General features: G+C 33.6%; 1 protein-coding gene across 2 annotated transcripts in view; it reads right to left on the bottom strand.

The window, feature by feature from the left end:
- LOC131843755 (atlastin) overlaps positions 1 to 27,614 on the bottom strand; it is a 38,436-nt gene that overhangs the window by 8,505 nt on the left and 2,317 nt on the right. The window contains exons 2-4 of one of the 2 annotated variants that reach the window (XM_059192488.1): positions 15,030 to 15,083; positions 4,055 to 4,281; positions 879 to 1,028 (exon numbers count right to left, since the gene is read on the bottom strand). In XM_059192488.1, coding sequence (XP_059048471.1) covers positions 879 to 1,028; positions 4,055 to 4,281; positions 15,030 to 15,083 — 431 coding nt within the window. The remainder of the gene's footprint in view (positions 1 to 878; positions 1,029 to 4,054; positions 4,282 to 15,029; positions 15,084 to 27,614) is intronic. The other variant, XM_059192498.1, reaches the window with a different exon arrangement.

Genomic DNA, 27,614 nt, shown 5'->3' with positions numbered 1-27,614 from the left:
GCATATGCTTATAGGCAAGAAATTCGGGAGTTTAGTTTTTTATTTAGTTTTTTATTGTTTAATTTCTTTTTTTTTTATTTTTTTATATATTTTTCTGAGGAGCAAGTCAGCTTTAACATATTATTATTGGTTTTAACTTATTTTAAAAAATCAATACAATTTAAACATAATTAGGTACAGTCATCAACTCGCTTTTTATTGAATTGACTATTTTTGTCTAGCATAGATCGATCGATTTAATAATAAATAACGGAGCACAATTCGAATACGGGACAGAGTCAGTCCCGCCGGGACATTTAAAATTAACCCTACAATACGGGACGTCCCAGGAATTACGGGACCTCTGGCAACGCTTTTTATTATCTCCACATTAAAGTGGTGAAAATGGTTTAGTTTTATGACTATTTTATTCAGTTCATATGCTTGCACTTTATAACTAACCGTAAGTATATATATTTACACAATACTTAATTTCAGACTATAGCACACTGTGTGAGCTGTCCAGGGTTAATTATTTTTTAATAGTAGCAACTTTGGGGCCGTTCAAGTATTACGTAAGCACTATAGGGGGGCGGGGGGGTCTTTTCTTTGCTTATTTTGGATGACATGGGGGTGGGGGAGTCTGTATGATGATTACGTCATCGGTCGTAATTTACTTTTTTACACGAATGGCAACCCTCACATTGTCTTTGCTAAAAAAAAACAATACATTAATTGAGAGATGTTTACGTAAGCATGGGTGGAGGGGGTAAGAGCTTTGCTTACTTTTGCTGACAACGGGGGATGGGGGGTAAATAATTGTGATAAATCTGCTTACGTAATACTTGAACAGCCCCTTTATAACTATGAGTAATAGACTTTGCTTAATAGTTCCTCACCTTCTCGCCATTGTCGAGGGTGGCCTGGAATATCTCCGACCACATGAGTATGCCGGTGGTGTCTCGCTCGGAGCCACCTCGCCAGCTGAACCCCTGGAGTGGTTCTTCATCACCACCCAACCAGTCTCCACCACCGCCGCCCGCTCCATACTGAAAAAACGGCATGTTAAGTTGTATTATGTTAACAGCTTCGGTGGTGCAGCGGTTTATCACGCCGCTTTATGTCTGATGGTCGCCGGTTGAATTCCTCGCACGGTGCAAACATTTGTATTCATGAGTATGATTGTTTGTATCGGTCTGTGTGTTTTCTATGTATATTATGTATGCATAGATAAATGCTTTATTCATCTTATATATAAAATTCTCGTGTCACAGTTTTCGTTCCCATACTCCTCCGAAACGGCTTGACCGATTCTCATGAAATTTTGTTAGCGTATTGATTAGGTCTGAAAATCGGCCAACATCTATTTTTCATCCCTAAATGTTAGGGGCAGTCCACCCCTAATTTTTTTTTTATTTTAAGGCAAAACAACGTTTGCCGGGACAGCTAGTAATCTATAAACACATAACATACATAAGATACACAAAGATAAATTTTACAAATTTAGAAATGGAGGTGGCTTTACGTGACGCAATGATGAAGAGGCAACCAACTCAGCATGAATCTCCAGATAAGTCTGCAGCGCTGATATACTTTTGGCTCCTATAATTAAATACATACACATACAGATATATGTGTGTGTGTATTACATATATTACGTGTATTACAGTCAAACAATCATACTCATGAAATGTCAGGACCGTGCGAGGAATAGAACCCGCGACCATCGGAGGAAGGTGGTGTGTTAAACCACTATACAACCGAGTTCGTCATGTATACATATAAATAAAATTGGAATGTTTGTTTGTAATATTGAAATAACCGTTTTTTACTACATGTATTTGAATATAATTATAATTTCATTTCTAAATATAAATAACTCAAAGGTGACTGACTGACATAGTGATCTATCAACGCACAGCCCAAACCACTGGACGGATCGGGCTGAAATTTGGCATGCAGGTAGATGTTATGACGTAGGCATCCGCGAAGACAGGATTTTGATAAATTCTACCCCTAAGGGGATAAAATAGGGGATGAAAGTTTGTATAAATCTTCTTAGATTTTCGACTGATTGAATTGAAATTAACATTGGAGCTACTATGACGAAGACGTTCGCTTAAATAGGATTTTGATATATTCAACCCCCATGGGGATAAAATAAGGGATGATGCGGGATGTAAATATATTAGTTTGAACCTATCAGTACCTAATGGAATGAATAAATTAAGACGAACAAAATAATTTTTATTTCTTTAGGATATTTTTATTTTTGAAAAATAATGTTAATTTCCACGCGAACGTAGTCACGGGAACAGCTAGTATAATATATATTCAGTTAAGTGTGTCCACAGATAGTGAGCGTCATTCTTTAAACACTTACTTTCACTATACTATATCGCTCATAAAGCGGATGTATCAAATTTAATATGTGGTTATGATTATGATTTAACGACCTTGGTAGCGTAGCGGTTTGGTTGGTAACGTTGGTTTCATGTTCCTATGGTGGCAAGTTCGATATAATAAAAATATTTGTGTACTGTATTTCTTTATATTTGCATAGGGGTTTCAATAGTAGTGCTGCTTGTAGGGACTGGTCTGCTTTTTTTATTAAAATATACTTAATATAAGCACTTTCGAATTGTCATATAATATTTTATTATTCTACCGCTCATTGGAAACCAGAAATTTGCGTGTTGCTCTTTTAAATAAATGTGATTCAGCGTTACATATTTAAGATTTTGTGTAAGATTAATATAATAGTTATTTTAGTAATAAAAAAAATCAGTGATAGTTATCAGAGCAGACCAGTCCTTACAAGCAGTTCCGGTTCACGAGTATAACGGGTGGCCCTCAACGCTCAACCATATTTTAAATCAAATCAAATCATTTATTCGCAGAATACAGTACTTATAGGTGTATACAATATTAAATATAATGTTCAGTGTATTCAGCCTGCATACAGGCGTGCAAATTTTTATATTTTTTTATATATTAATATATTTATGTCTTTCTGATTAGTCCATAATTAAATTTAAAATAAACATGTCATTGGATTTATTGGCATATATAATTACTATAGATTATACGTTAAATGACTAAATTCCATAAATTCTTTGACACTATAAAAACAATGTGCCAATAGCAATTTGGTTAAATTTAATTTGAAAGCTCGCTCGTTCAACAATTTTATATTGTCAGGCAAATGACTGTAAAGAGAGGCGTACATGTTTAATATATTTCTCCTGTAAATATCTTTATGGTATTGAGGTTGATATATTTCACTCATGATCCTTGGTCTGGTTTGTCTCTGATTCAATTCACCACATTTCTTCCAGAATTGTGGATGAGAATTTACAAAAACACACGTCTCTAATATACATGCATGGAAGTGGTAAAATATTTAATTGTCGAAACAGAGGCCTGCAACTATCATCGCACCACGCTTTGCATATCGATCGAATGGACTTCTTTTGAACTGTAAAAACTTTCTCAATATCTACAGAGTTGCCCTAGAGTATCGGACCATAATTAATTTAGAGAGCCCAATGGCCCGTCTCAGACAGCGCCATCTAGTCCCACAGTAAGCAGGGCTAGTGTTATAGCTATTAGACAACTGATATAAATACATAAGACTTTTTTTGGTAATACATACATAATATACATAGAAAGAGGGGGAGGGGATTGTTAGCAATGGGAACTAGTAACTCCTATTGCTAGCAATGTACCATGTTAGGTCAACCTCCACGCGGTTCTCCCTGGAAACCATCGTGATGAATTCTTGGTGTCATGATGGGCTAACTAACCTGAACTCATGCTCATCTTATCATCCTCCACTGGTGCCCCGCCAGCGTAAACCGTTAGCGCAGGTGGGTGCACCATTCCAATATCATACACAAAAAATATATACATAGAAAATACTCAGAGCGATACAAACAATCATACTCATGAATACAAATCTGCACCGTGCGAGGAATTGAACCCGCTACCATCGGAAGTAAAGCGGTGTTAACCGTTAAACCAGTGAGGCCATTAAAATTAATCAGTTTAGCAGTATTAATGTGGATTGACAAACCTTGTGGTGCATATATCTGAGGAAGAAGTCCAGCAGGAAGGACTTGCCCTTGCGGAAGGCGCCGGCCACCGACAGCACGACCACGGCGCGGTCCCGGATGTCCTCGCGCAGCAGCAGCTCGCCCAGCGCCTCCTCATCCAGTATGAACGTGTGGTCGGGCCCCGTGTTGACCACCTGGACGCCATGGTGCCCCGACCGCGGCGCTGGTGCCGGTTTCTCTGTTGCCGCTGTTAATTAAAATATAAATAATCTAGTTTGTAATATTTAAATAATCGTTATTTACTGCATGCATATGAATATAAATACGGTACATACATTAAAATATTTTTTTGTACAATTTTTGTCTGTCTGTTTGTTCCGGTAAATCTCTGAAATCGCTGGACCGATTTTCACGGGACCTTTTTTTTAGCAGGTAGGTGATGTAATAAGGACTAACTTAGGCTACTATTATTTTAGAAAAATAGGTAAATTCTACGCGGACAAAGTCGCGAGTATAGGTAGTCTATACATATAAATAAAATTGAAGTGTCTGTTTGTAATATTGAAATAACCGTTTTTACTGCATGCATATGAACATAAATACGGTACATACACCAAAATATTTTTTTTTACAATTTTTGTCTGTCTGTCTGTTTGTTCCGGCAAATCTCTGAAATGACTGGACCGATTTTGACGGGATTTTTATTGGCAGGTAGCTGATGTAATAAGCAGTAACTTAGGCTATTTTTCTTAGAAAAATTCTCTAATTAACTTTTTTGTTGAATTCCACGCGAACGAAGTGGCGGGTACAGGTAGTAAAATAATGAAGAATTAGCAGTTGGTAGATCATAACGTAATCATAATATTAGTGAGCAAAAATACAACGAGAAATATTATCTGATAAATTAATTGCTAATCTAAGATAAATACGTGATATATATACATATAATATCTATATATCATAATCTAGATATACACACGCATGCTCAGAAGGCGTTCATAAATTACGCGCGTTGTTTTTTTTTTAATTTTCTGCACTGGTGAGATGTCATGAGATTTTATTTAAACCCCTCCCCCATACCCCAATCTGACGTGAGATTTTTCAAAATGTGGGTTTCTTACGTAAACGCATTTAATTGTTATTGTAAAAATTAAAAAGAATTTGCTTCCTGCCTTTATTTATCTATTGTATTACGAGTCCGCTTAAGATTAAATCTTAAGCATATACAATCTGGATTAAATGGACCAAAATAGTATTTTTTTTTGTTTCAATCAGAAAAAAAATTCCGTGATATTTGTCGAGACCTCTCCAACGTAAGATTAGATGAGATTTGACTCGATCCCTTCTCCCCTTAAACATCTTACGTAATTTACTCTACTTTGGGAAATCGACTTTAAAAGTTATACATTAGAATCTACTTTCCAAAACCATATTTTTTGAGTTAATACTGTTTATAGATATTTATATGTATAACTAATTGTTATTTAGGAAGTTTGGCTCTTCTCTATTAAATGATAATCTAGTTTAGTTTACTAAACCATATAATATAAAAAAAAAATATTAGGCGATATGAATGACTTTATAAATTATACTTAGTACGGTATCAACGGAAGAGGGACGTCATAGTGTCATCACTAGTCATGCTCGTAATAAATCGTGATGTATCACTTAATACTAACATCTTAATGTTAGTATTAGGTGACAGTACATAGTACATCACTATTTGAATTATATTTATAATCGACTTTAATTGTTTTACATTGAAGTCCACTTTCAAAAATTATATTTTTGAGTACAGTTTATATATAGATACATAAGCAAGTGTAATATTAAACTACAAATTTTTTAGGAAATCGACTTTAATACGTTTAAAATAAAGTCCACTTTCTAAAATTATATTCTTCAGTTAATACAGTTTATAAAGATTCATACGCTCATTTAATATTGAACTACATTTTTTTTTAGGAAACGACTTTAAATGCTTTACTTTAAAGTCCACTTTTCAATATTATATTTTTATGTTCATATAGTTTATAAAGATTCATACTTCCATTTAGCATTAAAAAAAATTTGTTTGAAAATCGCCCTTAATTGTTTTACATTAAAGTCAATTTCCTAAAATTACAATTTTGAGTTAATAAAGTATTAAGTGCATTATTTTTTTGGGATTTCGACTTTAAACGTTACGGGTTTAAAGTCGATATCTTAAATTTCTTTGTGTTAATACAGTTCATTATTTACTGAGCAATATGCTAATAGTCACCCAAACCACATTAATTAACATGAAGTCAATGAACTTGAAATAAATCGCTATAGTGAAAATTATTTCCATAGTTATCTGTACGCAAGAACATGTATCAGGATAATTATTAATAGATTTATCTTTTTAATCTATACATATAAATAAAATTGGAGTGTCTGTTTGTAATATTGAAATAACTGCTTTTTACTACTTGCATGTGAATATAAATGCGGTACATACATAAAAATAACACTTTTTACAATTTTTATCTGTCTGTCTGTTTGTTTTGGCTAATCTCTGAAAAGACTAGAACTATTTTGACGGGACTTTTATTGGCAGGTAGCTGATGTAATAAGGAGTAAGTAACTCATATTCATGAATACGAATATTTACTCGGACTTTTTTATATAGATGTTTCCTTCATCAGAGAGTCAGTCAGAAATATCCCCTCTTATCAACCCCCCGTTTCATTTCAAACGAGGATCGAAATTACGACGACATGAGCCAAGGTTCGAACCCCTAGCGGTGCCCTCTGACTTTGGGAGTTGGCTTTCAGATGCTCCATAAACATTTCCATGTTTGGAGAGCCATCTGCACTCGTCCCCTATCGCCCGGTGAAGTTATAAAGGTCTTTTCAAACTTCTCTAATGTAGCTACAATAGAGGAGTTCGAAAGAAAGTCAGAAATTCAAAAACATTTATTCATGTAGGACATTTTAGCCGCTTATGAACGTCAAGTTTTTACATAAGATTTTTATTTCCTTACCGTCGTTTAAAATTAATTTACATAGGCTTTTTGGTCGGCAGTTTTGAACTCACGTCCTCTGAGATATAGGGTAGTAAACCACTGGGCCGGGGGGAGGGGATTGTTAGTAATGTGGACTCATGACCCCAATGGTGCCCCGCCAGCGTAAACCGTTAGCGCAGGAGGGTCCACCATTCCACTATCATTCACAAAAAAAAAACCACTGGGCCACGATTACTACGTTACCAAATACACTTGTATACAAACTAGTTTATAAAAATCGCTTTCTACTACACATTTTAATATTCACTAAACATTTTTGACACTTCTACAAGAACAGGCCTGTCAATACAAGGTTATAAGTGTCTTTTGTGAAAGTGGCCGAGCAAGTTTTAGTTCCCATCCTACAGAGTAAAATGAATTTTTCTCTACATACATACTTGTTAATAAAATTATATAAATTGCAGCATAAACGTAGGTCACTATCTATTTTGTATTGACAGACCATACGTTATAAAATAATTTTAGAAAATTTTCTAACTGTATATGATCGGCCTAATTGTTATTCACATCCTATAAATTATAATGAATTTTTCTCTACATGTATATGTTTTACTTGGTAACCAAATAATATAAATTACAAAATAAAATATTACCCCATTCCATTTGCACAGTTCGTACGTTATAAAATAATTTTAAAAATAGAAAATCGAAATACTCTTTATTCAAATAAACTTAATATAAGCACTTTTGAATAGTCAAGTTTTTTTATTCCACCGAAAAACTTCTAACTGTATGTGGTCGGCCTAATTACCATTCCTATCCTACAGACTATAATGAATTTTTCTCTTTCTTTACTTTTACTTGGTAATAAAATAATATACATTGTAAAATAACATATTACACCATTCTATTTGGACAATTAGTACGTAACAGTATGTGGTCGGCCTAATTATTATTCCCATCCTACAAATTATAATGAATTTTTCTCTACATATACTTTTACTTGGTAATAAAATTATATAAATTGCAACATAAAAAGTAGGTCACTACCTATTTTGTTTTGACAGAATTTGACAGACCGTATGTTGTACAATAATTTTAGAAAAATTTCTATCTGTATGTGGTCGGCCTAATTATTATTCCCATTCTACATATATATACTCTTACTTGGTAATAAATTTATATCAAATCTATATAGCAAATTAAAATAGTACACTAGTCTGTATGGACAAACCATGTGTTGTAAAATATTTTTAGAAAAATTTCTAACTGTATGCGGTCGGCCTAATTATTATTCCCTATATATAGTGAATTTATTATGGTTATGTTTAACATTAAGTATGACTAGAGATAAATAATATTAAAGACGATTCGATTAGAAATTAAGTTATATTTTTATAAAAAAAAAAACAAATTGTAAAAGAAAGTAAGTTAGCTAAGCTTACTCCTTATAATGTTAACTATCCATGAGTGAAAGTCTCGTCAAAATCGGTCCAGCCGTTTTAGCAACAACAAACAGACAAACAAATTTTATTTTTTAATGTACGTACCACAAACAGAGAGACAAACGTTATATTTTTTTATTATAAATTCCTATACATTCATATGCATTTAGCAAAAAACTAAACGATTAATTTGAAATTGGAAACAGACACATCAATTTTATTTATTTGTATATATAACTAATTTTATTCCATAAAAAATACTGAACTGAGATCGCCTCCTTTATACCATCGGCTAAATATATGTAGATATGTAAACGTTAACACAGTGCATTAACGTCCAAATTGCAATATCATGAACATCTCGTGATTGAAATAAATTAAAAATGAACCGTGCAATAATACAAACAGAACAACGTGTAAATAACCGTACATAATAAATGTTAATGTTTTTAATGTGACCGCCATAGACACGATTGCATAGATCGAACGAGTTTTTTTTTTAATTTATGTTATGTAACTGCATAAACATGTTGACGGTACATCCGATTAAAAAGGGATTTCGCCAGAAATATCAACCTTCCCGTAGCACTTATACGTTACCTTATAAATTAACTGCCATACCTCCCCTTCTGTAATATATTTATTCTATTCTTTTCCTTACTAGCTGTTCCCGCGACATCGTCCGCGTGGAATTTAAATTAATTTTTCTAATAATAGATTTTTTAAAAATTAAAGTAGTCTAAGTTGCTCGTTATTGCATCAGCTACCTGCCAAAAAAAACCCGTCAAAATCGGCCCAGCCATTTCAGAGATTAGCCGGACCAAACTGACGGACAAAAATTGTAAAAAAATGTTATTTTGGTGTATATACCGTATTTATAATCATATGCATGTAGTAAAAAATGGTAACAAACACTCCAATTTTATTTATATGTACAGATGTGTGCTGGCTCTAGTACAAGGCGGATTTTATTGGTCACGTTTTGGTATGAATGTAATCTACTAATATCTTAGTAACCACAGAGGACTGATCAGATCTGTAGTATTACTATATAGTATAACTATGATATAGTAAAACAGCTGACCGCACGTTTTGATTAAACACCACAGAGACTGCGATAACAACTTCCGGTACCTCAATAGGCAAGAAACATCATCAATTGAACGCATATAACATAGAGTCTTAAATGTAAAAAGGTCATCATTACATGGTATAAAACAAAGTCGCTGTCGCTATCTGTCCCTATGTATGCTGAACTGGAACACGCTGTATATGTACAAAGTCAAAGGATATTTCAACTTTCTTTCTGTTTAGTTACACTTCGGTGACTGAAAGGTTTTAGTATAGTCCTTTATTCATGATTACATAGTATAAAACAAAGTAGCTGTCGCTGTCTGTCCCTATATATGCTTAAATCTTTAAAACTACGCAACGGATTTTGAAGCGGTTTTTTTAATAGATAGAGTGATTGTAGAGGAAGATTTATATATATAATACGTAGCGACTTCTATGTTGATTATCGCATGCCTCTTACTTGTTATACTGTAATTATTTATATAAAAAAAAACATCTATTAAAAAGTTCAACACACAAGTTTCTTGCTCATTCTTCTTGTGATGAATCTGCATTCCGAATGAGTGGTAGAATCAAAATATGACTATTCAAAAGTGCTTGTAATGAGTTTATTTGAATAAAGATTATTTCTATTTCTATTTCTACATGTACACCCGTGCGAAGCCGGGGCGAGTAGCTAGTTTGAAAAATAACCTGGACAATTAACAAAGCGCCATCTAGTCCCGCAGTAAGAGAGATTAAGTAATAAGGGGGTGAGGAGGTGTTAGAAATGGGATTTAGGGGAGCCCTTGACCCAGTCTCTAAATTGTGGGGGTGTTAGAAATGGGATTTAGGGGAGCCCTTGACCCAGTCTCTAAATTGTGGGGGTGTTAGAAATGGGATTTAGGGGAGCCCTTGACCCAGTCTCTAAATTGTGGGGGTGTTAGAAATGGGATTTAGGGGAGCCCTTGACCCAGTCTCTAAATTGTGGGGGTGTTAGAAATGGGATTTAGGGGAGCCCTTGACCCAGTCTCTAAATTGTGGGGGTGTTAGAAATGGGATTTAGGGGAGCCCTTGACCCAGTCTCTAAATTATGGTATCCTAATAACTCCTGATAAATTAGCCACAATGTACTTACAGTCCCCAATAGTCCCAAGCCAGATGCTTTTTCGTCAAATATTTCCACCCGGTGAAAAACTTCTAAGATGGTTAAGATTCTTGTGTGTGAAAGACTATGGTCCCGAGGGTAGGTTGACAACTACCTTAGAAGTTTTGGACCGGTAGGAAATCGGTCACCCTGACCTGTTGCTGACTTGCAAACTTTATTCCTTTACTAGCTGTGCTCGTGACTACATCCGCGTGGAATAAAGAACAAAAAAGTTAATTAGAATAGAATAGAAAATCATTTATTCAAAGAAACTTAATTTAAGCACTTTTGAATAGTCAACAATTTTTTTTAATCTACCGCTTATTCGGAAAGCTGCCTCATCACAAGAAGAATAAGCAAGAAATTCGTGTGTTGCTCTTTTAAACAATCCTTGTAAGTTCACATTTTACAAGTCGAAACGTGTGAATACAAACTACCAACCAGCAAAAACAAGATTAAACAGTCGTAGTGATGATTAGAGATTTTTCTAAAATAAAAGTAGCCTAACTTACTACTACCTATACCTAACAGTGATCTATTATTGCTGACACAATTGTTCGTGGAATCATTTTGTCGACACAATAAAACCTAAAATAATATTTAATTTTTAGTCTCTATGTCTGTATGCTTGTGAGTGCTAAGAGAACGCTTTACAGATCTGGGTAAGGTTTTGTACTGTGTTGTATTTTGTGTTTGTGTATTTTGTTTTGTATTGTGGTATACCTTACTTAAATTTAATTTCATTTTAATCTGTTTATAAACCGAAAAGATGGCTACGAAATAGCGGGTTCAACTAGTACATACATATATATATACTAGCTGTACCGGCAAACGTTGTTTTGCCTTAAAATAAGTGTTGGCCGATTCTCAGATCTACTCAATACGCTCACAAAATTTCATGGTCTAGCGGTCAAGCACACCGCTTTACGACCGACGGTCGCGGGCTCGATTCCTCGCACGGCACAAATATTTGTATCCATGGGTATGATTGTTTGTATGAGTCTGGGTGTTTTCTATGTGTATTTACAAAAAAAAATATCAAGATTCGGTCAAGAAGGTTCGGAGGAGTATGGGAACGAAAACTGTGACACGAGATTTTTATGTATATATATATATATATATATATATATATATATATATATATATATATATATATATATGTGTATGTGTCCAATTATACAAGTATGTGATACAGTCTGAGATAACAGATACAGACCTGACCTTCAGATCTGGTCTGTTATTGATTTTTCGAAAGGATTTAGCGGTCGTCGGGTCACGATTTGGCAAGGTCCATCTATACATATAAATAAAATTGGAGTGTCTGTTTGTAATATTGAAATAACCGTTTTTTACGACATGTATATGAATATAAATATGGCACATAGACCAAAATAACATTTTGTACAATTTTGTCTGTCTGTTTGTTCCGGCTAATCTCTGAAATGGCTGGACCGATTTTGACGGGACTTCTTGGCAGGTAGCTGAATAATATATAATAAGGAGTACTTAGGCCCCGCGACTTCGTCCGCGAAAAATGACGATACTACCATATAACCTTTCATCTCCCCTTACAACCCTTTGCAACCCTTTTTTCGCATTAAAAGTAGCTACGTCCTTTGTCAGGGTCTAGAACTCTAGACTATTTAAATTTCATTTAAATCGGTCCAGTGGTTTCGGCGTGAAAGCGAGACAGACAGACAGAGTTATTTCGCATTTATAATATTAGTAATGATTTATAAGTTAGTTTTTAACCTCGTATTATAACATAGTACATGCAAATCGAATATAATCTCATATGGATAACAATTGAAGCGTTAATAAACAATCCGCATGACTTGGCGCAGCCGACGTCATGAGTATGATATATAATACAATCAATTACAAACAGACACTCCAATTTTATTTATATATACAATATAAATAAAATTCGAGTATGTGTTTGTAATATTGAAATAACCGTTTTTTACTACATGCATATGAATATAAATACGGTACATACTTGATGTATGTACGTAATAAAGTTTTTTACAATTTTTGTCTGTCTATCTGTTTGTTCCGGTTAATCTCTGAAATGACTGGACCGATTTTGACGGGAGTTTCCTTGTCAGGTAGCTTATGTAAGAAGGAGTAACTTAGGCTACCTTTATTTTAGAAAAAGAAAGTTAAACTCCACGCGGACGAAGTCGCGGGAACAGCTAGTGATATTCACAATCACACGTGTTTTCCTGTATGTTTAAATCTGATTGTACCTACCTATGTACAATACGCTACATTCTAGTTTCCGATAAAGGAAATTAAATTATAACAGACAGTGGTCAAAAAGCCATGTCTATATCTATTACAGTAGTGCCATAAGTAATATACAAGCTGTGAAAAACACTATCGCGTTAATCATAAAAGATAGATATACGGCCTTATTACGAAAAATCTGTTAAAACTCGGACTCCGTGATATCGTTTATTTTATGCTTATGGTAGCTCTCCACTTATGGGTTAAACGTAAATTTGAATACATACATATGAACTAGAAATTCTAGCAACTTGGTATGGAAATTTACTCATCATCTGCTTCTTCCATATCCCATTTATTTGGGGTCGACCTAATATGTTTTTCTCTTCCATTCATCGCTCTTCGCAGTCATTTCGTTATTCTTTACGATTTCTTACCATATCATCTTTGTCACAGTCCATCCATCTCTTTTTTTACCTTTCTCTGCCCTTATAATCATCTAAATTCATATGTAACAACTTCTTTCAAATATTATCTTCATTCCTACGCATTACATGTCCATTATTGCCCATATCACGACAGACGATTCTCTTTAACCTCTCCGACATCGGGGCCACTTTCATACTTCCTCTAACATTCTTTATTTTATCCAATCTTGCCACACCACTCATCGAAACGTGAAACGTGGTCTAAATGGTCGTGGTTTAAACCATTCCTAAAGTTAATACTTGGAATAAACCTACCATTATTACGAATCCAGATCTAACAGAGGACTACTTAGTACTACAGTTAAATCGTACGAATCACGATTTAGAGATAAACTTCATTTTGTAATAAGGAATACATTGGTGAATGGTTTATTACTAGTGCTAAACCAGGTTTATCTTTTTGTAATAAGGCTGATACTGTCGCAGACATTTTGTTAGATCATTTAAAGAGGAATAATTCTTTCATACATATATTTTGGATAACTTGAACTGTTCTCGAAGCGTACGCAACGGAAGCCCTCAAATATGAATATTTTTCCCCGTTTTTGCAACATTTTTTACTCATGCTTCGCTTCTATTGGTCGTAGCATAATGTTATATATCTGAAAGCCTTTCTCGACAAATGGACTATCCACCACAAAAATATTTTTTCAATTCGAACCAGTAGTTCCTGAGATTACCGCGTTCAAACAAACTCTTCATTATCATTATATCATCACACATATATCATTTCTTTCACACATAGTATGAAAGAAAGTCGCGGTCGCTGTCTGTACGTCCCTATGTATGCTTAAATCTTTAAAACTATGCAACGGATTTTGATGTGGTTTTTTTAAATAGATAGAGTCATTCAAGAGGAAGGTTTATATGTATAATACTTGTACACCCGGGCGAAGCCAGGGCAAGTAGCTAGTTATAGTTAAAAACAAAGTCGCTGTCTGTCCGTCCCTATATGCTTAAATCTTTAAAACTATGCAAGGGATTTTGAAGTGGTTTTTTTTAATAGATAGTGATTTAAGAGGAAGGTTTATATCTATAATACATGTACACCCGTGCGAAGCCGGGCCGAGTAATAATAATAATAATAATAATAATAATACCGTTTATTTATCATTCAGAAGGATCGTTACAATATTATTTATAGTTACACTTTCAAGAGAATATCAATCGTTTTAGTATTTCTGTGTCTTCCTGTCATCTGAACTAGCATTAGCCGGATGACAGAAGCCAGTTCCTTCCTAATACATGCACTTTTATTATATATTGATGAGAACTATTATATCATGACTAGCTGTCACAGCAAACGTTGTTTTGCCTTAAAATAAAAAAAAATTAGGGGTGGACTACCCCTAACTTTTGGGGTGATGAAAAATAGATGTTGGCCGATTCTCAGACCTACTCAATACGCTCACAAAATTTCATGAGAATCGGTCAAGCCGTTTCGTATGGGAACGAAAACTGTGACATGTGAATTTTATATATAAGATATATATATCTAAAGATATTTTTTTTTAAATTAAAGTAGCTATTATAATATTAGTATAGATATGATATATGTACAGAATGTAATGTTACATTTATGATGACGTGCTCACATATAACACGTGTATGACAAATAATTACGGCTTTAGCGCACGCACTTACGTGGCGGATCTACATAGCGAAGCCGCAAATTCAGCTTCCCGACAACCTCATGGCCTGGAAAATAATTTTTGTATACATACATTGGTCTCAGTGGTTTAGAGGTTTAGCACTTTACTGCCGATGGTCGCGAGTTCGATATCTCGCATGTTGCAAACATTTGTTTTCCTGAGTGTGATTATTTGAATCAGTCTGTGTGTTTTTTATGTATATTATATATGTATTTACAAAAAATATATAATCAGTAATTAAAATCGAGCTGACCATCCACTTGATGGAATTGCTGTTTTTAAAGAAAAAAATAGAAAAGACAATAAGAGCTGTTTTTAAAGAAAAAAAATAGAAAAGACAATGGCATCCATGGAGACGACAAAGTCTACCACAATAAATAATATGTAATAAAGATTTTACAATACATCATAAATCTCGTATCATACACGTATGTATGTATGATATCATACAGTAGCTATAACCGTATGATGTTGCACCTTATCACTGAACACATACAGCATAGTCGTAAAAACTATTTGGTTGATGTTCTTATCAATTTATTGCATATTAAAACTGCACGCACATATAGAAGTTATACAGTAACAGTTAAAACATACAATAATACATACTACGAAGATAATATTTTAAGGAAGGTGTTACATATAAATATAACACCTTACTTTTACTTTCTTGTTATTTCTGTATAAGGTGTTACAACATATAAATGTAACACCTGATGGATATGAATGTGGACGGTTATAAGGGCAGAGGAAGGCCTGCAAGTTGTTTCAATATTACAAACAGACACTCCAATTTTATTTAAATGTATACATTTTATGTATTATTTGTAAATTGTGTTATGTTGACAATAAACGAATACTGACTACTTATTTATAAAACAAAATTATTGTACACGTCTCAATTGTAAAACAAGTATATATGTACATATTATATCCAATATTCAATTAACAGATACTCCAAGTTACGAATTAATTAGTGAAACGCTAGTATACAAAGCTTTGAAACAATGGAATCGAACAAAGGACGACACGTTGTCTGTAGTTCAGAGTAAACAAGCAGTTACACGCGGCTTCATAAAATTATAAAATGAATAAATGATTTTCTATTCTACTCTATTCCTTTTCGTGTTACAAACATTACGACAAAATAATTAAATATATATATATCTGTTGCGGTGAAATATTACTATGTTGTTGGTTGAAACGATGTATATTACAGATGAAATAGAAATAGAAATAATCTTTATTCAAATAAACTCATTACAAGCACTTTTGAATAGTCATATTTTGATTCTACCACTCATTCGGAATGCAGATTCATCACAAGAAGAATGACCAAGAAACTTGTGTGTTGCTCTTTTTAATAGATGTTTTTTTATATAAATAATTACAGTATAACAAGTAGGAGGCATGCGATAATCAACATAGAAATCGCTACGATAATTGTGTTATACCATAAATGAATTTTTCGCTTCAAAAGCTAGGAGTTACTATATGATATATGTAGAATTATTAGATAATAAAATTAATAGTATTGTTTGATATATTTAAATAATATTGGTTGACACCTAACGAAAATAAATGCTACGTATCTATCTATATCTATACATATAAATAAAATTGCTGTGTCTGTTTGTAATATTGAAATAACCGTTTTTTACTGCATGCATATGAATATAAATACGGAATATACACCAAAAAACCACTTTTTAAAATTTTTGTCTGTCAGTCTGTCGTTCTGTTTGTTCCGGCTAATCTCTGAAACGGCTGAACCGATTTTAACGGGAGTTTTTTTGGCAGGTAGCTGATGTAATAGGGAGTAACTTAGGCTACTTTTATTTTAGAAACATTATTTTATTTTAGAAAAATAAAGTATAATTCCACGCGGACGAAATCGCGGGTACAGCTAGTTTGACATATAATACAATTTTTAAATGTAAATTCATTAATTCTATTGTATAATTTGTACATTACTAAAATTTTTGCATGCCAAAACAATGGCGAAATATGTAGACAATTTTATTAATACTGATATTCTTTTAATATTTATACCATATTTCATGCAAATAAATACATTTCATTGCAAAAATATCTATCATACAAACAATACATAGTATAAATAACAACGTATACATTTTCCAAACCTACCTATTTTTAGGAGTACTCACTTAAAATTTCCTAGTGTACTGATTTTTTATAGTGTTGATATGAGAATACATAAAATAAACTTTATTATCATATTATTAAATTTGGAAAATATCTACAATCTAAACAGTACATAGTCAGTACGGATAATAACGTATTTTTCAAACCTACCTATTTTTAGGAGTACTCAGTTAAAATTTCCTAGTGTACTGATTTTTTATATGATATTAGTTTTGATTTGAGAATACATAAAATAAAATTTAAATCTTAATAATATTATAAACGTGTGAGTCTGTGAGTATAGATGGATGTTTGTTACTCTTTCATGCAAAAACTACTAAACGGATTGTGATCAAAATTTTCAGTAATATCATTGCATAGTATAAAACAATATATCTGTCCGTCTCTATGTATGCTTAAATCTATAAAACTACGTAACGGATTTTGAAGCGGTTTTTTTAAATAGATAGAGTGATTCTAGAGGAAGGTTTAACATATATATAATACATGTACACCCGTGCGAAGGTGGGGCGAGTAGCTAGTAAAATTATAAACACAAAGTTTTTGAGTATGGATGAATATTTGTTACTCTTTCACGCAAACTACTGTACGGAATGTGATGAACCTTTACAATAATATAGCGTATACACCGGAATAATAGAGAGGCTATAATTGTAAAAGATATTATGTAAATTTGGTGAAATATGTAATAATAATGTCTAGTGTGACGCAGACGAAGTTGCGCGGGTCAGCTAGTATATTAATATTAAAGGAATGTATATAATATACGATGAACTCATAGTATGAATAACAACGTAACTTTCCAATCCTACCTGTATTTTTAGAAGCACACAGTTCTTTCCTACTCACTGGTAGTTTGTTTTGGTGCTGTATTTTGGCCTTGTAAAAAGAAACATCTGGCACACGAGTGGGCGCATGGACGTGGACCCGTGGAATCAATTTAGAACTATTAAAGCCTTGGGTTTCAATTGCGGTGCCATAAAAATGTATTATCTTCAATTGCGACCGTGTAAGAACTACCATCCATACTAATCTACATAAATAAAATTGAAAGTCTGTTTGCAATTTTAAATTAATTAATTTCGAAATAATTTCAATAACATATCAAGTAACCCAAAAAATATGTATGAAGTGTTTTTGATAACCGCGCGAACGAAGTCGCGGGTACAGCTAGCCCATATATAATAGAGAAGGAGAACACCCAGACCAATACAAACACTCATACTCAAATTCAAATTCAAATTAAAAAATCATTTATTCATGTAGGACATTTTAGCCGCTTATGAACGTCAAAATTTTACATTATATTTTTTTTCCCTACCGTCCAGTTCGGTATATAGATCCAATTGAGAAGAACTGGCAAGAAACTCAATAGAATTACTTTTTTTTTTAATCCAGTTTATTTACAATGTATAGGTATTTATATAGGTGTCTATGTCTAACAATAAATGAAAATCCCGAACATGAAAACTATTGCCATGCACGCTCATTCAAGTAATCGTTTAGTGAGTAATAGGCCTTGCTCAGTAAATATGATTTAACAGATTTTTTGAATTTATTTAAGGGTAATTCCAATATATCCTTTGGTATTGTAAATTTTTATACCTATTCCCATAAAAGACCTATTGACTTTTTCTAAACGATACTTGGGGACAGCAAGTTTGTCTTTAAATCTAGTATTAATATTATGAATATTGCTGTTTTTTGGAAATAAGTAAAGATTTTTCAGAACATATAGGATATTTGAATATATAAATTGAGAAGCAACGGTGAGAATATTTGCCTCTTTGAATTTCTCTCTTAGTGAGTCACGACAATCTACTGTACTCATGAATACAAATGTTTGTATCATGTTAGAAATCGAACACGCGACCATCGGAAGTAAAGAGGTGAGCTAAATCGCTAAAATATCGAGAGGACAATGGTGCTCAGAGACGTGTGAAAATTGCTCTCGAATGTTCCCAAACTGATTAATTGTTCAGATTACAGCGTTGGTTGAATGTATATTCAAATTACCTCCGGCAACAGAGACAACTGCGTGTGATAATTAATTTATCACAATGAATAAAATATTGTAATTAACAAATAGGGGCCGTTCAAGTATTACGTAAGCAGATTTATTACAATTATTTACCACCCCCCCTCCTCCCATCACCCTTGTCAGTAAAAAAAGCAAAGCTCTTACCCCCTCCACCTATGCTTACGTAAACATTTTTCAATCGATGTATAGTTTTTTTTAGCAAAGACAATGTGAGGGTTGCCATTCGTGTAAAAAAGTAAATGACTACCGATGACGTAATCGTCATCTAGACTCCCCCACCCCCATGTCATCCAAAATAAACAAAGACCCCCCCCCGCCCCGAATAGTGCTTATGTAATACTTGAACGGCCCCTTAGAATTTCTTAGAAACGTCATGGGAAATTAGATGCAGGTACTGGGGAGAGCCAGGATGATCAGATGATGAAGACGTAAATAATCTCTGGGACTGATTAGGAAGGTAGATTCTGTAAAGACTAGGCATGTTATACAAAAAAATATCGATCAACAAGTACCGATGTATGATACACAACGAATAACTAATATCGATAGATCAGGTTGCAAACACTAATTAGACTTTTTGTTTCTTGCAATAGCATATGCTGGTAGTCACTCTATTCTCCCAAATCTGAATTTAAATGACTGTGTATTATTGTAAACATGTATAACATTATATTGAAAAGACTACGAGTTTCTTATCAGTTCTTCTCATCTCGAAATCATTCCGAACTGACGGTAGATTTGACATATCATAAGTCTGTAATAGACCTACATGAATAAAAATATATTAAATATTGATTTTTTTTTATTTTCATGTTCAAATCAGTTTTTCCACATCCGATATCATGTAATTTTGCGTTTCGAATGGCGTTTATCGTTTTAACATCGTTATATCGATATTATCGAAAATGTTGGTCAGAACTACGATGAATATCGATCGTCCCTAGTGTAAGAAGCACTAATTATGATGACGACTTAGGCTTTGAAGCCGGCTGTAGCAAGGGAAACTCCAAGTAGCGCCCGTGACTTGTGGCACGGGTGTTGGTTTAAAAGGCCCTTTTAGAATGCATTAACACTCACCTTCACTACATGCAGCTTCCCCCCAGGCCCGACTAAGGCCAGGATAAACCCATTCCTAAAACAATTCACTTTAGTATCCAAAACAGAACCGGCACGCACTGCGCTTGTCAATATTGATGTGAACTCTAACACTAGTAAGGACAGAAGCCAATGTCACTCGGTAAAATCTGACGTGAAGATGAATAAAGATATTTTTAATTACATAAACTTTTTCACTTCCAATGCTTACATTTCAGATGACAAACAAATACAAACTACGTTGCTTTAACTAATTGATGACCAAAATATTGTAATTCTAAAACTTTTTAATAAATACTAAAAAGCAATTAAAAAATCCACATTTGAGGCAGTTTTAAGGTAACACCTACACTGTGGAAGGTTTTGGAGAGCCGCCTAAGGTGGCACGGTCATGTCACATAGATGTCTGTTATTGGTAGGGATTTAAAAAAACGCCGAAATCACGACAGACCAGACAGACAGACCGTACTGGCGAAGATTGATCAGACGGGCCGACCCTAAATAATTGGGACTAAGGCCAGGCAAAGATTAAAAACTAATTTGCAATCTAATTCTTTAAATAGATTTCAAGAAACAAAATCGATTTCATGATAACGACGTAGTTTTGAGGGGGGCTAATTTCTGATTACTAGTTACATTAAAGACGTTAAAATTATAGTGGTAGTGTTGTATTGCGCCAGAGTGGATGTTGAGTCGAAATAGGAAGCAAATTACAGAGTGATTATGCATAAGTATAATTTATGATAACCCCGTGAATACAATGAAGGATGTTACCAACTTTGCATTGTTACAAAAGCAAGCAAGAAACAAATGCCATACTATATACCAAATACCATAAATAATGAACCAGTTGATTATGTATTCCACATTTTGACTTTAAGTTTGTGCTATTTGGTAGTTTGTGTTCACACTTATTTTAAAATGCCCACTAAAGTTTCCTGATCGTTCTTCTTGTGATACAGAGTTCCGAAAGAGAAGTAGATTAAAAAAATAAGTATGACTATTCAAAAGTATTTAAATTTAAGTTTATTTGTATAAAGGCTTATTTATTTTATTATATTTATCATTTGTCAATTTCATTCCATTTCTGAACAGAGACCTCTCCCAAGGTGTACCACTGGGAACAACATTCAGCCCTTTGCTTAAATTCATACATTATTCAAATGAATTACATATTTTGACTTCACTTAGATAAACTGATTGTGTTATTATGTATGACCTGCAGTAATATAAAAAGGTCGTAAGTTCAGTGTGAGACATTGTCAGATATAACACGTACCTATGGTTTTTGCATATGAAGCCGTGTAACTAGTCTTTGAAAATAATGATGACGAGACGAAAACTGCTAGTTTAACTTAAAAACGAACGAATTAGTATAAAATTTTGCATAAAATATTAACTGTAGTCTAAAGAAGGCTAAGAGAAACACCATATGCACTCCTTCGCATTAGGAAATCATTGTGGTGAAATTCTGGTGACTTTGCCAGAATACGCTAAGATACTTGCTTCATGCTCTTTCTATCATCCAGCATTAATACTCTGCCAGCGTTTACAGTGAGTGCAGATTGGTGCACGATTTCATTAGACCCATACAAAAATGGCGTTTACAAATATACACGAAGCCACGGGCCCAACCAGTTATTAATAAACAAACAGTATCTAATCACGTCTCATTATTCAAGTTAACGCGCCCTTATACTGCAAGGCTGGCGTACCACCAAACATTGAGTAATGTCAATAACCGACTCTTGAACAGGAGCCAATGCTCTACAATATAATAGAAATATTTAGAAGTTCCGAATTCTTTGCGTATGCTAGATGATATGTTTGTTTAAAAATGAACGGATTTCCGAGATAGACTTCATAAAATGTATGTTTAATCGAATTAGGATGTTATTTTGCGCAAGTCCATTTCACTATTTAATGGATTTATATTATTTTGTTTAATTCCGCTACAATTAGCATTTGTGAGACAAGGTGTGGAAGTGGAGACGACCAAAACGCAAAACACAAAACCTCAACACTAGGCTTCCAAGCTATATCCGAAATCTATTCAACGCCTGATGATGCCTCGTTCAAAGGCGAAACACGTGTCGCATATGGTGTAGACTCAATAACGGTCGGAATTTGATCACCATTAGAGAAGGTCGTAACGGTAGTCAAGTTTCCACACTGAATATTTGTGGTCTCACACATGCTAATTGTAGAGGAATTAAACAAAATATTATTAATCCATTAAGTAGTGAGTATAGATAGTGCAGCGGTATCGGTTTTTTTAATAATAGATATTGAATAAACATTATCTACCATCAAAAAAATCTAAATATTTCCTCTTCTGAATAATAGAAATATAGATTAGATGTAGTCGTGTGGTAAGGATGAGGTTGTAGTAAATAATTAATACAGGCTTATTTCACGCATTACTACACCTAGTGTGCTACATGAATGGCGCTATTGTGTCCGTATGAATATGTATTACGTACTACTAAACTACTAGTCGATATCGGTAATCACGCATGTATATCTCTCTCCCCCCCTTTTATATATATATTTTTGGTGCCACTGAAAACCAGCTGTATGTTCACCTAGGACATACATTAAAGCTGAGTGGAGCCATTTCAGTGCATTATTGGATGTAAAACATGTTTATTTTATGTTTATTTTTAATTATGGTAAATTAAGTTTAATTATATGTACATTTTATTTGCTCTTTTTTTTCGTTTTTGTTTATATTGTATTTTTTACATTGCACTGAATAAAATATTTTTCTTTCTTTCTATCTTTATATTGACGCGAATATATCTATCATCATCATCATCATGGCAGCCTGGAAGACGTCCACTGCTGGACATAGGCCTCCCCCAAAGATCTCCACGACGATCGGTCCTTCTGAATGTATCTTTTATATGTATATACCTAAATATTAGATGTGCCCGCGACTTTGTCCGCGTAAATTGTCGATACTTCCATATACCTTTTCATCTTACTTTTCAACCCCTTGCAACACTTTTTGCGGATTAAAAAGTAGGCTATGTTCTTTCTCAAGTTCTAGACTATCAGTGCACCAAATTTCATTTAAATCAGTTCTATAGTTTTAGCGTGAAAACGAGACAGACAGACAGAGTTACCTTCGCATTTATAACATTAGTAAGGAAGTAAGTATTATGTGTCACGTTGTTTATCCGCGTTGGACTCCTAAACTAATGAACCGATTGCAAATTTGATTTGCACATTGTGTGCAATTTGATCCAACTTGAAAGATAGGATTTTACATCTTAATTTATAGTCCCAATATTATTTTATTCAAGAACAATAGCTACAGCAACGCGTGGCCGGGTCTGCTATTATTATTGTATTATTTACTAGCCACCCCGGCTTCGCATGTGAGTTAGTATAGGCATATTATAGAGGTCTATAAATATACTATCTATGTATAATCAGATATCTATGTAAGGAAGATAATTTTTATCACCACATTTTTTTTTTATAAAAACTTCATAAATTTTCGTAGCCTAACTTACTCCTTATAATAATGCAAGTGAAAGTCCCGTCAAAGTCGTTCAGGGCATTTCAGAGATCAGTAATGACAAGCAGACAGATAATAATTTCTGATGTAATTTACTTATACACTTTCATATGTAATTTTATCTATACATATAAATAAAATTTAAGTGTTTGTTTGTAATATTGAAATAATAATGCATACGGCCCGTCTGAATGTAAATCTATTAAAAACAGGTTATTTCTGGACGTGTCGTATTATTCTATTAATCATACACGCTCATGCTCCGGAAATGTCCGATCGCATCTGAACATAGCAGACTTTCACTTGTCAAAACTATATATTGCCGGACTACAGGTTGGTACTCTTGGCAGCCGCCCAGAATCGAACTGCGACTACGTAGACCGAACGTAAAGATAAACTACCGATCCGGAAATAAAAGATTTAAGTGGTACCTGCGCGCGGCCCGTGGAATATTTAATACCACACGTGGAATAACAAATACGCTTACGGCCCGCCTGCTGAAGAGTCACAACCGTCACCTATTTATATGAACATCATAATAGAATTTATAAACATAATAGAATAGAAAATCATTTATTCAAATAAACTTAATTTAAGCACTTTTGAATAGTCATAGTTCATTCTTTTAATCTACCGCTCATTCGGACGCTGTATCATCACAAGAAGAACGAGCAAGAAACTTGCTTGTTGCTCTTCAAATAATCATTATAATTTTACATTTCCAATTCGAAACATGCGAATACAAATCACCAACTACCATTAATTTATTAGTTTTAGATATTAAGTACATAATAGTATTTCAAACAGAGTGCTGGCCCGCAAAGGCGACGGATGAAAGACGACTGCATGCAACTGAAATGCGAATGTTGAGGTGGATGTGTGGTGTGACAAGAATGGATAAGATAAGGAATGAATACATTAGTGGAGAATGAAAGTGGCGCCGGTGTCGGAGAGGTTGAAGAGTAATCGTCTATCATGGTATGTAATGCGTAGGAATGTGGATAAGAAAGGTGTTACATATGAATGTCTATGGTTATAAGGGCAGAGGAAGGCCGAAAAAGAGATGGATGGAATGTGTTCAAGATGATATGGTAAGAAAGGAAGTAAATAACGCGATGACTGCGAACAGGGATGAATGGAAGAGAAAAAAAGATAAAAAGCTAGAGTAGATCAAAAGAGATGCTAAATAAACTCCAGTAGTGTTAATAACCAGTGAATTAGAGGATACATATGCGAGGTAACACAGTGGTCACTCAGACAACACTAACGAGCTGCAATTTGATTCCACATATCTCTCTACTTTCGCTCAGTTTTTTTACTATCTTTTTTATATATTTTAATCACTATTAAGTGATAGCAAAAGTTATCTTTAATATTTATAAAGTAACAACAATACGTATAAATTACATCATAGATGCATGCTTTAGTTCTGAGGATTGGAAACGCATGAGCGGTGTTTAGTCATTCGCATTTTTACCACTAGATGGCGTTGTACAGTTTTTTTTAATACTTACTAATATTCTTACCAATATTATATATGGAATAGTATCTTAGTCTGTCTGTCGAGGTTTTACGTCAATACTGAACCGATTTAAATGCAACTTGGTACACCGATAATCCAGATCAAGAGAAAGGACAGGCTACTTTTTAAAGCGAATAAATGGTTGAAAAGCTTTTAAAGGGTAGATGTGATGTTGTAAGGAAGATTTTCAGCATAAATAGAAATATTAGTTATTTAATGTAGAAATAGAAATATTTCTATTTCTATTTCTCAGTCTTAAAGCTAGAAGCTTTATACTAAATTTCTTAGGCTATTGATTAAATAGAAATAAAAAAGACATTTAAAATTTGTAAGGAAATTCGTCTTTCGCAGGTGGTCATGTCGCGGATAAAGGCTAGTTAATGAATTAGAATAAAATTGTACATCCCATCTACAATTGTAATGGGGTAAATTATTAAAAATTTGCAAAATCAATCATTTACCCCATTTCGAGAGTATTATTTTATATTATTTAGGTACACAGTTAACAACATATTCTATGACAATTTTCTCATTTCTCCAGCCGTTCTTACGTGAAACCTTAAGACAGTTTTCGCCTCGTCACGATTGTGCGTATATAAAATCATATTTTTAAAATTAGACTTTATAATTCAAATTTTAGAGTTGATTTTCCAAAGTTATTAATTTTTTAGTTAATCCACTATGGTGTGTGTATAGTAGGGTGTGCGGTAAGTAAAGATATTTATATTGTTATCAGCATTGATCCACTGAACTCAATATTTGTTATGCAAATACATTCTAGTACAGAAAGCAATGGTCTCTAATGTATAGAAAGTTATGGCTTTGGTTACACAATTAAATTTATGTGCTAATTGTTACTACGTGGGGGGATGGGATTGTTACTAATGTGGGTTTATGACCCCATGTGTAAGAAGACCCCATTAGAAATGTACCATGTCAGGTTGACCTCCACGCGGTTCCCCCTGGAAACCATCGTTATAAATTCCTGGTGAATTTATCACGATATTCATAATATTAATACTAGATTTAAAGACAAACTTGCTGTCCCCAAGTATCGTTTAGAAAAAGTTAATAGGTCTTTTATGGGAATAGGTATAAAAATTTAACTTCATGTTTCTAAATAAATTCAAAACATGGTGCCTATTACTCACTAAACGATTACTTGAATGACAGTGTAAACCGTTCATGCGCAGTTAGCGACACCTATATAAATATACATTGTAAATAAACTGGCTGCACTTGCATTCCATTATCATCCATTAAAAAAATGTAAAAATACTATATTGGATTTTTGAATATATGCGAGGTTTTAAACCGTTAGAGAGACCATTCCATTATCATCCATTAAAAAAAAGTAATACTATGTTGGTAGTATATGCGAGGTTTTCGCGAGAGACTACAGCATGGGGGTTTTCAAGAAAGCTATTGTGAGTGGAATATTGGAAAATGTGTAAATTTCCCAAAAGGGCTCGTGATCGAGACCCTTCTGGTGTTCCAGGCGTCCATAGGCTACGGTAAGCTTTACCGTATACTAGTTTACGTAAATTATCCACAATTTGGTTTAACAAATTAGTTATTTTTACTGTATTTTAACTTTTTTTATATGAAAACCAATAAATTTTCTAATATAAGCCTAGCCTAGTTATACCTCATTACATTAGCTTATAATTTTTTTTGTGATTTGAATGAATGGTTATGTGACCCGAAAGTTTGGTGCATATTAATAATTTTTAGCATTATTTTTTATTGCTTACTTAGCATATTTCTGTTTACTTAGCAAAGTCTATTTACCTAATAAACAATTACTCAAATAACAAATGTGCATGACAATATTGGTCATGATTCATCAATTCAATGTTAGACATATGACACCCACATGAGTAAATAATGTTAACTGATTATATTTAAAAAGAGTTTAGTTGTAAGGTTTTTTTCTTTTCTGGCTACTTAATGTATTTGACCACAGCTGGCCTTTACAGCTTCACCGGACGATAGGGGGCGAGTGCAAATGGCACTCAAACCAAGGAAGGACTTACCATACAGCCTAAACAATTGTTTTAACATTAAACCACTCATCCATTTTTATTTTGTTTTTATAGCTATTAAACATTTCTTACCCTATTCATGCTAGCTAATTGGTAGTTTGTATTCACATGTTTCGACTTAAAAATGTTAAGTTACAATGATTATTTAAAAGAGCAACATGCAAGTTTCTTGCTCATTCTTC

This window comes from Achroia grisella, unplaced genomic scaffold (assembly GCF_030625045.1).
Source record: "Achroia grisella isolate CSIRO2021 unplaced genomic scaffold, CSIRO_AGI_Agris_v1 utg1086, whole genome shotgun sequence".
NCBI lineage: Eukaryota > Metazoa > Arthropoda > Insecta > Lepidoptera > Pyralidae > Achroia > Achroia grisella.
This window is presented reverse-complemented; position numbering and strand designations above follow the sequence as displayed.